General features: G+C 42.2%; 1 protein-coding gene across 1 annotated transcript; it reads left to right on the top strand.

Moving 5' to 3' along the window:
- Nucleotides 1-2,682: 2,682 nt before the first annotated feature.
- Nucleotides 2,683-16,755, top strand: LOC144260071 (GTPase IMAP family member 2-like). The gene is made up of 5 exons (XM_077808614.1): nucleotides 2,683-2,892; nucleotides 4,497-4,574; nucleotides 7,007-7,078; nucleotides 12,674-12,722; nucleotides 14,354-16,755. The coding sequence occupies exons 3-5, from the start codon at nucleotides 7,043-7,045 to the stop codon at nucleotides 15,130-15,132; spliced, it is 864 nt and encodes a 287-aa protein (XP_077664740.1). The 5' UTR covers nucleotides 2,683-2,892; nucleotides 4,497-4,574; nucleotides 7,007-7,042; the 3' UTR covers nucleotides 15,133-16,755.
- Nucleotides 16,756-17,955: the final 1,200 nt, after the last annotated feature.

Raw genomic sequence — 17,955 nt, 5'->3', positions numbered from 1 at the left:
CAGGTAAATAAACCCATTCACAACCAATTTTCCTAGTCAATGGAAGCCATCAAACTTTCAAATCACCATTAATGACCCACACTTTCCATAATTATAATAGGACTTCAGAGTTATACTTCATATTTCTAGCTTCAGATACAAGAATGATACATACATACAAATAGGATGAACACACTCAGTAAATTATAAGCTTTGTAATGATACCTTACAAGAGACCTTTTGCATAAAGCATATTCCAATTACATTATATTCACTCATTAGCATATTTCCATAAAACACATGGAGTGCAAGTCAGTTATGTATAAGGGGTTTTATTAATAAATACTATTAATAATAATAATTAATTAATTAATTAAATATAGCTGCCTTCACCTCCCCTCTAAGGCTGCTGGTTTTTGAGGTACAGTGACCTTCTTTCTCAATTTGGGGATCGTGGCATTTTGGACAGCTAGTAAAGTGTTTTTAAACAATTCCCAATAATCACTCATAGTTTTCTGATTAAATTCTTCCTCCCAGCAGATTTACCTCATAATTTTTTTAATCTTTTTGAAATTGCCCCTTTTAAAGCATCAAGTATGTATATCCCTGGACTTCATTCTGTTTGCACATTATAAATGTGATCAAGTACTGATCACTTGCACCTAAGTTAGCATTAATTTTTAGTTCTGTGATCAGTTCCTCTTTCTCTGTCAAGATGAGGTTTAATGCAATATTCCCCCATGTTGGATAAAACGCTTGTTATAATTTACATGTTTTCTGTATAGGGAAAATTTTTAGTACATCCTAGTTTTTTTTTTTAGTACATCCCAGTTCTTCACCAGATTATTTTGTTTGTATGGAGTGTCCCCATCCCCTACTCTTCATCTGTTTGTGTCATAAGAAGATAACTGTAAGCCATTTTGGGCAGGGATAGTGTCTTTTCTGTGTTTGAACACTGCTCAGAATGATGGGGTCCCAACTGGAGGTTTCACATGTTACAAAAATAATAATCCATATAGAGATGTGATTGTGACATTGCACCCCATAATGCTTCATAGAAATATGCTTTTGGGTGTAAATATGATATAACTGGAATATGTTTTATGCTAGATATGCCATGCAACATATCTCTGCAAAGGTTCTGATCTACTGGATATATTCATCCAACTTGCAGGGATGTACCATTTTTGTATTTGAAGTTATGAATATTGGCTATGTACTTGTTTGATTTTAAGTAGCCTCAGTGAAGCAGTTGGTCAGGTTCTTGAGAAAAGACTATTCTCAGTAAGTGCCCAATCAAGAAACACTTAAGCTAACAATGAACTTTGTGAGACACCAATCCACAACTGAGCTTTCCTGGGAATGTAGCTCAGCCTGTAAAATTCTGAATCATGCATGGACATGGGACTTGCCCATGTGACTCCAAAACTCAATCTTGCAGCTGGATTCTGCATAAGAGAGGGGAAGAGGTTTCCACCCACAAGAGAGAATCTATTTAAGCCCCTGGAAACCCCTCCATTTTGTCTTCAGATGGCTCAGGAGGTAGCCTCTCCACCCCCAAAGGATACCTGAAAGAAACTGGAACAAAGGACAGTAACTACAGGGTGTGAGTTATTGCTGGACCCAGACTAGAAGGAGAATAGTCTGTAAAAGAAGCTTACTGGAACATCTCTGAAGGTGAAATTTCACCTGTAATCACTTTCTTACTGTATTAGGCTTAGACTTGCGTGTTTTATTTTATTTTGCTTGGTAATTCACTTTTCTCTGTCTGTTATTACTTGGAACCACTTAAAGCCTACTTTTTGTATTTAATAAAATCACTTTTTACTTATTATTTAACCCAGAGTGTGCATTAATAACTTGGGGGGGGATATAACAGCTGTGCATATCTCTCTATCAGTGTTATAGAGGGTGAACAATTTATGAGTTTACCCTGTATAAGCTTTATACAGGGTAAAACAGATTTATTTGGGGTTTGGATCCCACTGGGAGTTGGGTATCTGAGTGCTGGAGACAGGAGCACTTCTTAATCTGTTTTCAGTTAAGCCTGCAGCTTTTGGGGACGTGGTTCAGACCTGGGACTGTGTTTGTAGCAGGCTAGCATATCTGGCTCAAACCAGGCAGGACATTGAAGCCCCAAGCTGGCAGGGAAAACAGGCTCAGAGGTAGTCTCGGCACATCAAGAGGCAGTCCCAAAGGGGTTTCTGTGACCCAACACGTCACAGTCTTTATTATTCATCATTAATGACAACAATGTGTCATCAAGGAAAGTTATCACAACCCATGTTTTCTGACTGCCACTTCTGTCAGAAGCCTTTTGTCAGAGCATCAAAAATGTATATATGTATATACACGCACACTTATGTAGATCTCTGATGAATCCGGTTGTGCATTTTGTATTGTTTCTCATGCAAATATATCTTCCAGGGTACATATACATATATCTTCCAGGGTACAAATATATCTTCTTTGTCCCTTAGAATGGACATATTTGCCAAATGGTTAGGTCTGCTGCATGCATATAACTCTTTGTGCTGGCTTTCTTTATGACCATTGATATCATTCTGTATTCGAACACAGAGAACTTTGGTTGCAGGCTGAATGTTCTCATACATTGCTACTGTTCTGCACAAACCCACTTCCTGTAAAATTCAGACTTGTTTATTTGGCAAATGATATTTCCTGGTCAGTGGCAGTAGCTCATCCTACTGCATTTACTTGGAACGGAATTTGGATCACTGAGTAGTTTGTTTTCATTTTCACAACAATTTCATCAACTTCATCAACTATTAACATGAAGCTACAGTCAAAAAGAGGAAACCAGAAGACTTCAGACATTTTTATATAATACCACCGGCTGGAAGGACTGTGCAGAAGATGGAAATATCTGCTTAATCTGAAGAAATATCACAGGTTTGATCTTCAAGTTGACCAGACAATGAAAAAGTTTTGTGTGTGTGTCTGTGTCTGTGAGAGTGAGAGAGAGGGATAGAGAGAGAAAATGAGGGTGGGCAAGGGAGGTATTTTAAACTGGCTACAAAGCTTGACAAATGAAAACACTTCTAAGGTAGCAGGAGGAAATACAGGGAACAAGCCTGTGTCTTTCTGTTTGATATTTGGGTGCCTGAAGTCTGCCTGAGATCTGTTTCCAAAGGGGAGTTGGGAACACATGGGGGTGGTGGGGAATAAAGTTTTGACAGAGAATGCTTGACATTTACAGATGATATAAATTGTTATTGCCAAATGCTGCAACAACCCCAAAGCATCCGGGTGTAATTTTGGGCAGCCTGGAGGCTACAGTGTCCCATGAGAGTCCAGCCGTCCCCCAGACCTGCCCTTGTCCCAAGTTAATGGAGACACAAAGCCTCCATTATTATATTATATTATAAAGCCACCTTCCTCCCTACTCAATCATTGTGCTGAGATCAGCTTGGTTGCAGAGGTGTCCAGTGTCCTCAAACCTTCTCTGCAGGCACTCAGCACCTCATACGATCAAATGTTGTCTGCATTTAGAATAGCTTGTGGGGATTTGGTTTAAAATAGTGTATGTGGAATCACTGAAACAGGTGATGAAAATACAATGAACAAGTGAGATTTTAAACAATTCCACCAATTCCTGGGCAGAACAGAACTTTCTCAGTTCATACAGTACCGCCAAGATCCTAATTTTTTGTCTGCTCACATTTTTACAAGAAATATTTTAAGCATTTTCATTAATTTCAGTGGAACTTAGACACATAACCTGCTTAGGTGCTTTTGAAAATCATACTAGGTGGCTATCTGAATCTTTAGGCACTGAAATACATTTAAAAACCTGGATTTTGGTGCCTAAATCATTTCAGTGCCAAGAACTTCAAGGGAGAAAGGAGATTCCCTTGGAAACTGCTTTGTGATAATGAAACTTAGGTAGATAATTCTACATTAGGTATTGAATTCCAAGAGAAGAACTAGGTGGTTGAAAGGGAACATATAAATCAGAATAGACACAGCAGGTTTCTGAGGAATTCTTAGTGTGATTCAAGCTTCCCAGACTCTGCCCTCTGGAGATGCCAGTCACATTAGATTGTGCATATGTCCTGAATATGGCCATGTGTGCTATTTATCTTGCCCGGGATCAATGTCAGACTGACAGGTCTAGAATTACCCAGGTCATCCCATTTAATCTTTAATCTTTCAAAATATTGCCACAACTTTAGCTTCCTTTCAGTCTTCTGGAACTTCCCCAGTGCTCCAAGAATTATTGAAAATCAACATTAATGGACCATGAAAAATCACAAGAACAAACATTGAAGCATTTGAATGTAACATAAGTTTATAAAAAGTGTTCTGTGATTTTACAAGTCCATCTTTTCCATCATTAGAAGGTTTAATTGATCCATGAACAAATTCCCCATAGCCTTGCAGGTTGGAGTGCAGCAGAAATGAATTATTTTACTAAGAAAGTTACTTGTTCTTTTGGTGACTGATTACTAATTTGTTTTCCTTTTCTGTATTTTTCTTTTTTTGTTTGTTTTCAGCAAACCTGGATGTTTACAGAGATCCTCAGAACATCCAAAGAAGGATGTAAGGGCCTCTAAGGAAAAGATAAAGGAGAGGTGGGTTATTCTTGAATTTTGTGCTGATCCTTTTAATCTGGGGGCAGTTACTTTCCTTTTCAATGGGAGGGTGGCAGTTATATTTAGAGTGGGGATTACTGTTTTCCCTACACACGCTGTCATTAGGAATGGCTTATTTTAGATTAAAGAAACAAGAAGAAACAACAGTAAAGCCTACATGAGTGTTGGTTACATACACCACAATCTAATGCAATATATAGCCACCTTTCTGCTGATTGCTCCATTCTCCTTGACTCCAGTGTAGACTTTAACAGTGTGGACCAGACCATCCTCCTGATCTACCTCCATAATTATGTAAGCATCTAAGCTTCCCTTGTGTCCTAATTATTTACAGGACCAACTTATAAAATGCACTCTCTCTGTGTCTGGTGGCAGCTCCTCGCTGTATCAAGGTTCTGTTTTCAGCCCTCTTCTATCTACCTTTTCCCCTTTGACCATCTTGGGCCAAACTGAGACTTGGAGTAACAGCAGGTACATATCTTTTGATACTTAAAATGATTTCTCAGTATCTATCCTCTACCTGCTTTGACTAAACGTATGGCGTTGTCTCTTCTGCCTTCAGTTACTGTCTCAAAGACAAAAAGGTATCCTCCCCAAAACTTCATTTTGTCTTATGCCCTCCTCAACTCAATCTATCCCTTTTGTTTCATTATCTAACATCAGCCAAGGGAGGGGACACCAGTGTAACAGTGTAGGAATCCATGTTTACCTGGATTTGCTATGTGCACAATTTTCAGGTTTAAAGTCAAACCAGAGTTTTTAAAAGATGGTATTGTATTGTCTCTGTAGGCCATCTGCCTAGCTACTTTTAGCTATCAATTTACTACAGGCATCCTAGCACAATGAGCTCACCTACACTATAGATTCAGCCTTAGTCTGGAACAAAACAAAAGCAAGCAGCCAGTCCAAAAATGAAAATATGAATATATGATTTGTAATGTGAAATGAAATCCTGAGTGGTCTGTCCTTCCTCCACTCACTGCATACAAACGAGTCCACAGTATGGGATTCCCATGACAAAGCCAGAGTGTGATCCTCAAACCAGGTGGAAAAAGGAAGGGCAATGCCTGTCTTGCCTGTGGGAGCGAATTCAGTAGGACTGTCTTAGAATCATAGAAATCAGGGTTGGAAGGAATCTCAGGAGGTCATCTAGTCCAACCCCCTGCTCAAAGCAGGACTATGGAACAGTCTGAGGTGGGTGTCTCTGAGTCTCTCACATTGAAGCCATTCCACTTTTTATTAAATATGCACTGGGCCAGAATAACTCTATAGAGCACTGCATTCACTTTAGACATGGGGAAACCCTGTTCAAATCCCTACTCGTCAGACAAAGGGGGAATTGAACTGATTTCTTCTATCTCCTGGGTGACTTCCCTAACCACTGGGCTGAAGGTTATAAGGGAACCATCGACCATTTTGTAGGGAGTTGGGCTGGCACCGAAGCTGCCTGACTCTAGAAGAGGGTTCCTGGCTGTGGGTTGCAAGCAGAACAAGGTGCCTTCCTGCAGTTCCAGCTTTAGGCACCAAATTCCTTGAGGGGGCAGGACTCAGGACCACTCCCTTCTCAGCAGCGTCTCTCATTGGCTCCTTGCCTAGCATGCTGAGTTTAGCCTATCTCTCTCCATGCAGTGTATGGGGAGCTGAGGTGCCTAACCCAGGGTTTGTGGATTCCAGTTATTTTCAAGGCGCATAAAGGTCCCTTTATGGATTCAGGCCTTAGACCCCGATACTGCAATTGAATCCACTAGCACAGACCATTGCATTTTGGTAAGGCCACAATTACAGACAATGGACCTCCATGCAGGCACAGCATCCATGCTAGTGTAATGCTGACAGACCTCGGTCGTCGATGAGCAGGATAGAACTAGGGGACCTCTGAAGCTTAGTGCATGAGCCTCTACCGCATGAGCCAAAAGCCTGCTGGCTATTAGCTAGGGCTGTAGAGCAGACTCATTTGATCTCTCCCTCTCTAAGTGCTCTCTGTGCCACGAGAGGTGGCTCTGTGCCTGCGAACACTCCAGATAAACAAACCGGCCTGGCTGGCCAGTGGCTTTACCCCGAAGGGCTGGGTGACAAAGTTTGCTGACCCCTGCACTAGCAGCTCCAATTGCAGGATCAAGACCTTAGCTTCTAAGCTCTTGTTGTAGGGACATAGAGGAAGAGTTTCAAAGGTACAAATATCAGTTAGGGACCTAGCGCCCATGGACATGAACTGCAATTTATGCCTCTGAAAATCTCCCCCTTTGTCTTCTCTTCATCTGTAATGCCATGCATATGAATGGCACAGTATAAATAAAATAATAATTAAGAAATAAACCACCCTTCAGTTTGCACAGGAACAAAGAAACACATACGAGATGGGATTTGGTCTGGGCTTTCGTGAGTATTAACCAGTTCCATTGATTTTTCAGGAAGAAGCTGTTTAAGATCCCAGTTTTAAAGGAGAAATGTCAGCCTATCAATCACTTGGAACAACCATGCTGGTATGTGAAGGATAAATCCACAGAGGTTCTAAGGTTTGGTTACTATGTGTCAGAACCAACTTGATAGAGAAACCAGACTTGTAAGCTCATGAGAACATGCCCTTTTGAGATTGTGAGCAGCACTGTGAGCTGGCAGCAAGTGATCAAAAAGTAGATCATAGAGAAATATAGGTGGGAAGTTTAGGATGGCAAAATCAGATGCACGCACAGAATCTATCTTTGACTCTGGGTCTTCCTCTGCTTTCTTGAATCCCGGCTTGAACAATTGCTAGAAAAACACACACTGCCTCCTAACTAGGTCAGATCATGGTCCATCTTGCCCAGTAGCCTGTTTATGACAATCACCCATGCCAGAACTTCAGGGGGAGTGTCCAGGACAGGGCAGTATCTTCCACTCCTGGCTTCTGGTAGTCAGAGGTTTAGGATCACCCCGAGCATGGGCTTGTGTCGCCTGGCCTTTTTGGCCAATAACCATTGATAGACCTATTCTCCATGAACGTATCCAGTTCTTTTTTGAATCCAGTTATACTTTTGGACATAGAATCATAGAATCATAGAATATCAGGGTTGGAAGGGACCCCTGAAGGTCATCTAGTCCAACCCCCTGCTCGAAGCAGGACCAATTCCCAATTAAATGATCCCAGCTAGGGCTTTGTCAAGCCTGACCTTAAAAACCTCTAAGGAAGGAGATTCTACCACCTCCCTAGGTAACGCATTCCAATGTTTCACCACCCTCTTAGTGAAAAAGTTTTTCCTAATATCCAATCTAAACCTCCCCCACTGCAACTTGAGACCATTACTCCTCGTTCTGTCATCTGCTACCATTGAGAACAGTCTAGAGCCATCCTCTTTGGAACCCCCTTTCAGGTAGTTGAAAGCAGCTATCAAATCCCCCCTCATTCTTCTCTTCTGCAGGCTAAACAATCCCAGCTCCCTCAGCCTCTCCTCATAAGTCATGTGTTCTAGACCCCTAATCATTTTTGTTGCCCTTCGCTGGACTCTCTCCAATTTATCCACATCCTTCTTGTAGTGTGGGGCCCAAAACTGGACACAGTACTCCAGATGAGGCCTCACCAATGTCGAATAGAGGGGAATGATCACGTCCATCGATCTGCTCGCTATGCCCCTACTTATACATCCCAAAATGCCATTGGCCTTCTTGGCAACAAGGGCACACTGCTGACTCATATCCAGCTTCTCGTCCACTGTCACCCCTGGGTCCTTTTCCGCAGAACTGCTGCCTAGCCATTCGGTCCCTAGTCTGTAGCGGTGCATTGGATTCTTCCGTCCTAAGTGCAGGACCCTGCACTTACCTTATTGAACCTCATCATATTTCTTTTGGCCCAATCCTCCAATTTGTCTAGGTCCTTCTGTATCCTATCCCTGCCCTCCAGCGTATCTACCACTCCTCCCAGTTTAGTATCATCCGCAAATTTGCTGAGAGTGCAATCCACACCATCCTCCAGATCATTTATGAAGATATTCAACAAAACCGGCCCCAGGACCGACCCTTGGGGCACTCCACTTGATACCGGCTGCCAACTAGACATGGAGCCATTGATCACTACCCGTTGAGCCCGACAATCTAGCCAGCTTTCTACCACCTTATAGTGCATTCATCCAGCCCATACTTCCTTAACTTGCTGACAAGAATACTGTGGGAGACCGTGTCAAAAGCTTTGCTAAAGTCAAGAAACAATACATCCACTGCTTTCCCTTCATCCACAGAAGCAGAAATCTCATCATAGAAGGCGATTAGATTAGTCAGGCATGACCTTCCCTTGGTGAATCCATGCTGGCTGTTCCTGATCACTTTCCTCTCATGCAAGTGCATCAGGATTGATTCTTTGAGGACCTGCTCCATGATTTTTCCAGGGACTGAGGTGAGGCTGACTGGCCTGTAGTTCCCAGGATCCTCTTTCTTCCCCTTTTTAAAGATTGGCACTACATTAGCCTTTTTCCAGTCATCCGGGACTTCCCCGGTTTGCCACGAATTTTCAAAGATAATGGCCAATGGCTCTGCAATCACAGCCGCCAATTCCTTCAGCACTCTCGGATGCAACTCGTCCGGCACCATGGACTTGTGCACGTCCAGCTTTTCTAAATAGTCCCTAACCACCTCTATCTCCACAGAGGGCTGGCCATCTCTTCCCCATTTTGTGATGCCCAGCGCAGCAGTCTGGGAGCTGACCTTGTTAGTGAAAACAGAGGCAAAAAAAGCATTGAGTACATTAGCTTTTTCCACATCCTCTGTCACTAGGTTGCCTCCCTCATTCAGTAAAGGGCCCACACTTTCCTTGGCTTTCTTCTTGTTGCCAACATACCTGAAAAAACCCTTCTTGTTACTCTTGACATCTCTCGCTAGCTGCAGCTCCAGGTGCGATTTGGCCCTCCTGATTTCATTCCTACATGCCCGAGCAATATTTTTATACTCTTCCCTGGTCATATGTCCAACCTTCCACTTCTTGTAAGCTTCTTTTTTATGTTTAACATCCGCTAGGATTTCACCATTAAGCCAAGCTGGTCGCCTGCCATATTTACTATTCTTTCGACACATCGGGATGGTTTGTCCCTGTAACCTCAACAGGGATTCCTTGAAATACAGCCAGCTCTCCTGGACTCCTTTCCCCTTCAAGTTAGTCCCCCAGGGGATCCTGCCCATCCGTTCCCTGAGGGAGTCGAAGTCTGCTTTCCTGAAGTCCAGGGTCCGAAATGAGTTCCACAGGTTAGTTATGCATTATGTGAAAAAGTACATCCTCTGATTAAACTTCCTGCCTATTAATTTCATCAGGTGAAAGCATTCTTCTAAAGCTGGATGAATAAACGGGATAGGGAGGAACAGGGATTTTTCAAGAAATTTTTATACTGATTTTTTTTCAAATTTTAAAAAAAATTGATCAGCTCTGTAGTTGGTAAAAGAATGAAGGAAGTTTAATGAAAATATTCTCAAAATTGTCCATTTTCTTTTTAAAACCAGTTCTAGTGCTATTAAGCTTTGCATACGCTGAAATAACAATTTGGAAATGGTTTGAAAATTGTGAAACTGTAACCATGTGATCCCACATAGTCACAATAAGATACCTCAGTTTACTACAGTGATTCATGTTATACCAGTGGAGTTTTCTAATGTAGAAGAAAAGGTCAAATACCCTGTCTAACTCAGTCACTTTAAATTTCACAACACAGTCTGTCACTCTTAGTGCACATATCAAATTCTATTCTGTTTTGTTCATTGGTTCTTATGACATCCTCATCACAGCTGTATCTGTGTGTCTTCAGTACCACTAAAAGAAAAGGAGTACTTGTGGCACCTTAGAGACTAACCAATTTATTTGAGCATGAGCTTTCGTGAGCTACAGCTCACTTCATCAGATACATACCGTGGAAACTGCCTGTACCACTGACATGGTGTTGGCAGCTTAGCCGACGGTGAATCCCTGTCTCTCCCAGTGCTCTCATGTAAATAGTGAAGAGAAGCGGGGATAGTCTGGATCCCAGTGTTTCTCAGGTGACAGCCTTCAGAGAAGAGGAACAGTAACCATCACTCTGAGTTTTGCTTGAATTTAGTAATAGGAACAGCTATAGTGTTAGGCCATCTACTCCTGCTATGTCACGTCAGTGGGTTAGCAGTGGCTTGTGGTCCACTGGGTCTAAAACTGCAGAAAGGTCCAGCAACGTGGGCATGGAAAGCTTACCTGTGTCCATGGTCATCTTTTTAGTGCCACTAGAGCCGTCTCTGTGCTGTGCCCGAGTCTGAACCCGGACTATAAGGCATCCAGGATGTTGGCTGATGTCACATGTTGCTGGCACTTTGTTGTTACTACTTTCTCCTTGATTTTGGCCAGAAATGGAAGGTTGAAGACAGGATAATGGTTGGAGGGCATTAGGCACTACTGATAGATTCCTGAGGATTGGGTGAAGTATTGTGCTTTTCATGGATTTTGGCCAGCGTGTTTTCTGAAGAAGGCAATGACTATTTCCACGGGTAGTGAACATAGTTTTTGCTTTCTCTGGTGTTCATCAACCAAGAGGGGTATGGATCCATCTCGCAGGTTGCGGCTCTAATATTTTTCAGGTCTTTTTGATCTTCAGCATGTGTGATGGGGTTGAATTCAGTTCAGGGTGGCTGGGGGATAATATGATCTGGTCAGGAATGCAGATTTCTTTCCCATGTAGTTCCATGCACATTTGGTTGATCTTATCAGCAAAGTTCACTGATGCAGTGGTTAATAGAATTATAGGACTGGAAGAGACCTCAAAAGGTCATCTAGTCCAGTCCCCTGCACTCATGGCAAGACTTGAGTATTATCTAGACCATTCCTGACAGTTGATTGTCTAACCTGCTCTTAAAAATCTCCAATGATGGAGATTCCACAACCTTCCTAGGCAATTTATTCCAGTGCTTATCCACCCTGACAGTTAGGAAGTTTTTCCTAATATCCAACCTAAACCTCCCTTGCTGCAATTTAATCCCATTGCTTCTTGTCATAAGAACATAAGAATGGCCATACTGAGTCAGACCAAAGGTCCATCCGCCCAGTGTCCTGTCTACCGACAGTGGCCAATGCCAGGTGCCCCAGAGATGGTCCTGTCCTCAGAGGTTAAGAAAAACAATTTTTCTCCCTCCTCCTTGTAACAACCTTTTAAGTACTTGAAAATTGTTATCATGTCCCCTCTCAGTCTTTTCTTTTCCAAACTAAACAAACCCAATTCTTTCAATCTTCCCCCACAGATAATGTTTTCTAGACATTTAATCATTTTTGTTGCTCTTCTCTAGACTCTCTCCAATTTGCCAACATCTTCCTGAAATGTGGCATCCAGAACTAGACACAATACTCCAGTTGAAGCCTAATCAGTGTGGAGTAGAACAGAAGAATTACTTCTCGTGTCTTGCTTACAACACTCCTGCTAATACATCCCAGAATTTAGAAAATGTCAGAATGAAACATTTCAACTTTTTCTGAATTTTTTTCCAGCCAAAATATTTTGGCAAATTCAACCCAAATTCGCAAAATGTTCAACCCAAATGAATGCAAAATTCAGGATTTTTCAATGAAAAAAATTGCATCAAAATTTTTTGCCCAGCTCTGGTTGTGCCATCTTCTCCCAAAATTGGCTCTAACTGAATCATAGCCACTTAATTTATGAACTGACACCTGTTTTGTACAAGTGCTGCAAAGGCAGTATCAGTACTGAAGTACAAGGTGCATTCTCTCTGCCTTGTGCGTCAACAGCCAAACTGTTGACTAAGTTCTGATTCCAGAACTTCTGTTGCTGATGAAAATGGAGGTATGTACGAGGCTGCAATAACAGAACCGATTTTCAAAGGCTAAACCTAACTCTCGACTTCAGGAGGACGACCCATGTGCTTAAAGTTAGGCAGATGTGATGAAAACACTAATGGAGGTTAAACATGAAATATCAAGGTATCATGTTCAGAAACTCACTTTTCCGACCATAGTAGACTTACATAGCAGTGATTATTGTTATTACTATTTATTATGTGTATTACTGAGTTTTTCTAAATGAGTATTTTTCTATGTTCCTTGGTTAAAGTATGTTTGTAAATAACATGTTTTATTACAAATATTTCAGGGTGAGATGGATGGGAGCAAGCAAAAAGGAGAGAATGTAACGTTCTATGGTAAGACAGTTACACAAAAGGCCCTATTCTGGTCTCACTTCTATATTTTGCTCAGCTCAAGTTTTTCAGTAAAAGAGAGCCCCACAAGCTCTAGGGGATTGAGGCATATTCTGAATATACCTTTAGTTGCCCAAAATTATTTTAGTGGCTCTAGCATGGGTGCAGTTACTGGGGGAATGGCAGTGACATTACCTCTGTAACTTTGTCTTCTGCTGGGGACAACCCTCACAAAGAAAATCCCTTTCCCAGTAGCTGTAAATTTGTCCATATCTCAGGCTGCTACAGCAGCTGCAAACTGTAAATCAAGAACACACCACTTTTGATCAAGAAAGAGATGAGAGTAGAAGCAAGGCAGAGCTTCATTCCAATCCAATGACACTGAGAGTCTGTGTACCAGGCACACCCCATTCCCCAGCTCCCCCAATCATTTCCATGCAGATCCGGACAACTTTTTTCAAATTTTAACCCAAAAAATGGAAACAAATGTGTATGAAATGTGTTATCCTGCTTGACCAGCTATATAGAGCTAGGGAAGAACAGGAGGTAATTTATAGGCAAGTCAACCTGATTCACTGTATGCAACACAGCAGAAGTGGGTTTTTAAGAGGGATTTTGATGTGGACAGAGTAAGAATTTGCAGGTGAGATTAGCAAGATCATAGCATGCAATGGGGGCTACAATAAAGAAAGCACACAGGTGATTGTGCAAGAATCTGAAAAAACAGATTAGGAGCATTAATAGAGTGGAGGAGATGGGGCAAAGCAAGGATATGTAATGAGGTGCAGAGTCCTATAGTAATTTGAAGGTAGAGACAAGAAGCTAAATGTGATGGTCAAATGTTCAGAGATTTGAACATCTGAAGGAGGAAGTGGTCTGACCAGAACACAAGGGTTTGTTTTTATAGGCCTCGTATTTACATCTGACGTTAGGATCCAGTACAAAGAGCGTCAGCTCTGTGTGTGGGTCCAGGGGTTATCTGTGTAAAACCAGAGACAGAGGTGTTCCGATTCGACAGTGATGAGTGAGGTATAAGAACCTATTCTGTCAGACAGGGAGCCAACGGCAGACTAGAAAGAGAGAAGTTGCATGATCGAACCAACAGGCAAGGAAGACACATTTAGTGGTAATATTTTGAATGGACTGAAGGGTCTGATGTGTATGTCTGGGAAGCCAGAGAGGAGGAGTTGCAGTAATCAAGGCAGAATACACTGAGGTTCTGAAAGGGAACTTAGGTGTAGGGCTGGAGAGAAAAGGACAGAACTTGAAGGTGCTGAGGAAGAAGAACCAGTTGGATTTGGATCTGGCCTAGATGTGTGAGACAGAGGAGAGAGAGGAGTAAAAAAGCGCCCCCGGACTGCTGGCCTGAGTGACGGTGAGAATGGTGGTGATCCAAAGAGTGATAGGGAAAGGAGGAAGCAGAGAAGGTACGGAAGAGAGGATACGGAGTTTAGGTCATGTTCAGTTTAAAGTGACAAGACATCCCAGAGGACAGAGACAAGCTGGGATGAGGGACTGGATGGATGTTGTTTACTCTGGGACTCTCAGCCTCAGAATTAGGTGTAACTCCTACTCATTTACTTTTATCTGTGCAATGATGTTCTGACTGTCAAACCTGTCCCCATCAACTGTAGATGACGGCAGGAGATCGGAACTCAGAATCATCCTTGTTGGCAAAACTGGAGCTGGGAAAAGTGCAACAGGAAACTCCATCCTTGGGAAAAGAAAGTTTGAGTCCAAACTCGGGGCAAAGTCAGTAACTTTGACTTGTGAAAAGGGGCAAAGGAGCTGGAATGGGAGGGAGCTTGTGGTTATTGACACACCTGCCATTTTTGACCAAAAGGCTTGTGAGCCAGTAACATCTAGAGAGATTGTTCGCTGTATCGTGCTCTCTGCCCCTGGCCCCCACGCTCTGCTGCTGGTGACCCAGCTGGGCCGTTACACTGAGGAAGACAAGTACGCAGTGAAGCGAGTACAGGAGATTTTTGGAGTTGAATCCATGAGGCACATGATTGTCCTGTTCACCCGGAAAGAAGATTTAGCGGTCGGCTCACTGCATGACTACGTGAGATACTCAGATAACAAAGATCTGAAGGGGCTGATTCAGAAGTGTGGGGATCGATACTGTGCTTTCAATAACAGAGCAACTGGAGCAGAACAGGCTGAACAGGTTTCTGAGCTGATTGAAATGATCCAGAGAACGGTTCAGGAGAATGGGGGCAGGTATTACGTCAGTGAGCTGTATTTGGAATCTAATTTAACGGAACAAAAAGTGAGGTATCTTATTGGAATAAATAAAAGAACCAGGGTGACCACTCTTTGTACCAAGTATAGGAAAGTTATTTTGGCCTTTGGGGTTGCTGCATTAGTTATTGTATTTCTCCTGATCTACCTCTTTGCTAACAGTCTTTAATAAAGCCTCCTTGCAACCTACTGCGTCCCAAACCCTGCATCTCAGCTTCTCAGGCACCCTCACCCTTATGTTAGTGCAGCACATTCATACAATATGACTAAAGCTATCAGCATTTGTTCTTTATTGATGATATATATTAGAACAATTTAAATATGCTGAACCAGTTTCTACACTCAGTTACTCTGGATTTAGAATGGTTTAACTCCATTAACTTAAGAGTAACCGTATGGATTTACAGTCCTGTATCAGCTCTCAGCCTGCATTTGTAATGGAGTGTCTCCATTAGCTTCCCTGGAATACTCTGCATTGACAGCCAGGTCACTGAGGGAAGAATTAGGCCCTTTGGCTAGAGCTGAGAGATCTATTCAGCTCTCACGTAAATTTATAGTAGCTCAAACTGCGACATCAAACAGGGCAGTCATTTTACTAAAAATAAAATCTCAGACACTTACAGGGCCAAATTCAGATGAGGTGTAAGTTGGTGAAACTCTATTCACCTTACTGGAGTTACACCAAGGATTAGCCTGGCCCCATTGCCAAAGCTTCTTTTGATATTTTGAAAAGCAAACTTTAAAACCCACCAAAGATGTGACATGGTGATATGCAGCATTGTTTTTTCTTTTCTTTAAGATATCCTGTCAAAGCTCCTAAATGCTTAAATCCCATTTGAAAATGAGACTTATGCTCTTAAACCAGTTAGGCATTGCAATGCTGAGAGCAACAAAGCCTAAATGCCTTTAAGAGTCTAGCCCTATGTCTACAAGGAAAATTAACCTTACAGAATCAGCCTTGGTTTTTCACACTGTTAAAAGTTACAATGCTAAGATTAAATTACTTTAGCTTACTTACAAAACTGTGATTGTTAAATTAATTTCTCCAAGCAAACCCAGGCTGTGAGTCTGAGTCCCTCAATCCCAACTGCCAAAGGGTCATTGTCCTATAACAGCAACTCCTCCTTGGCCTGTCCGCCACATGGCTGTCAGAGTATTTATCTGTAATGAAGGTCATGTGAGAGTCAAATGAAAGCTTATAGCATACTGCATGATGTATGTACAGGAAATAATTAAATTGTGTGTATGTATTAAAATATGTTCAAATCACAGGGTTTGATAAACAGGGTTGACAAACAAGTCTTTCCCCAGCAAAGGAATGTTGATGTACCTGTCTGCCTAGGTCTCTGATGTAAGTCAAGTATTGTGAAGCCAAATGCAATGGCAGGTACATTTGCATCTGAGGTAAACAGGAAGATTAGGTTAGCCGGAGGATGAAGAAAGCACCATGATGTCAGCACACCAGAGCATGAGCTGCGGGTGTGGGGGACGGGACCTTTCTCTGTGGGTACACTGGGAAAAGAATACATTTCAAAGGTTTACTGGATAATAAGAAGGAGGAAGAAAAACTCCTTGGTTATCCTTCACTGAAGAAGCAAAAGAGGACAGTGCTTTTTGCATTCATGAAAGTTGGATCTTGGCCATGTGAGCCAGTGACTTTAGATGAGAAACTGCTTTACAAAAGATTAACTTGCTGAAGTTAAGTCCTAGTCTTGTAGAAGTGGATTATCTTTTTGCTTTATTTGTAATCAATTATTTCCATTATCCTTACTCAGTATCACTTAAATCTCTAGCTTTGTTAATAAACTTCTTCTTGTTTATCACAAGTACCTCTCTGTGTTGTAATATGAAGCCATGTGTGAATCCTCAGTTGAATCAAACAGGCTGATGTGTATAATGTCTCTTGGGAGCCAGCAAACTGGGTAATTTCGGGGAGTGTCCAGTGGGCACAACAGGGGAATGCTCTTAAAGGGGATTCAGGAACTGGGCTGTACCAAGTGTTACCCACAAGGCCAAGTAAAGGCTAAGACAGAGGGATAACAACATGACTCATAGTTCTGGGCACCCTGAGAAAGCATCACAGTGCCGTAGTGATGGCAGAATTTACACACAGTTGGTGAGCGTCACCCTCCAAGCACTGGTCAATTAGGTTCTACAAGATTCACAGATGAGAAAGTTGGAAAGAGACGAAAAAGATTCCAGTTCTGACATTTTCTGTTTGTTTATCTTGAGTGATAGAAACGGAAGAAAAGAAAGTACAAAAATGATCAAGGCCGAGGCAGGCAACCGTGAAACCTCCATGAAGTTAGAGTTGGCCAGACTAGAATTAGAGAAAGCCGACAAGGAGTGTGAGCACCAGAAATGGGAAGCTGAACAGAGAGCCAAAGAGGGGGAGGCAGAAAAGCAATAGCAAATGGAAGCACACCAGAAAGCTCTGGAACTGGAAGACAGGAAGCGTAGGGTTAGGGAACACCAACACAAAAAGCTGTTGACACACACGCAAAACCCTCAACCTGTAATCAGTCCTTTCCAGAAGCCACCCCGGTGGGACAAAGGGTGCTCTAGTGTAACCCCCACTTGCCTCCCTGGGTTACTTGGGAGCAGGCAACACTCCCCTGTGTCACTGGGCGCCTGATGTTGCTGACAGCAAAGTAGATGCTGGGTATCCTAGTGGTGACGTTGGGTAGGTGGGACTCCTCTATCCACCCCTCTGCTGCAGTCCCTTTACTCCTAAAGGAATTTAAAATTGGCAATGCCTCCATCTAGCTGGTTCCTATACACACTCAATGGTGTGCCTTGGGAACCTACAGGAATAAACCCATTCTAATAATAATAATTATAATTAATAATAATCTGTGGCATGAGTGTAACTCAGAAATACCAATTATCAATATACAGCCCATCCACTTAAATTAGAGTTAACACACCTTTACTTACTTTACTTAACAACTTATGTAAAGAAACAGGGTATAACTAAGATTAAATGTCACTA

This window comes from Eretmochelys imbricata, chromosome 2, assembly GCF_965152235.1.
Source record: "Eretmochelys imbricata isolate rEreImb1 chromosome 2, rEreImb1.hap1, whole genome shotgun sequence".
NCBI lineage: Eukaryota > Metazoa > Chordata > Testudines > Cheloniidae > Eretmochelys > Eretmochelys imbricata.
The sequence above is the reverse complement of the archived record's forward strand: the minus strand, read 5'-3'. Positions and strand labels throughout refer to the sequence as shown.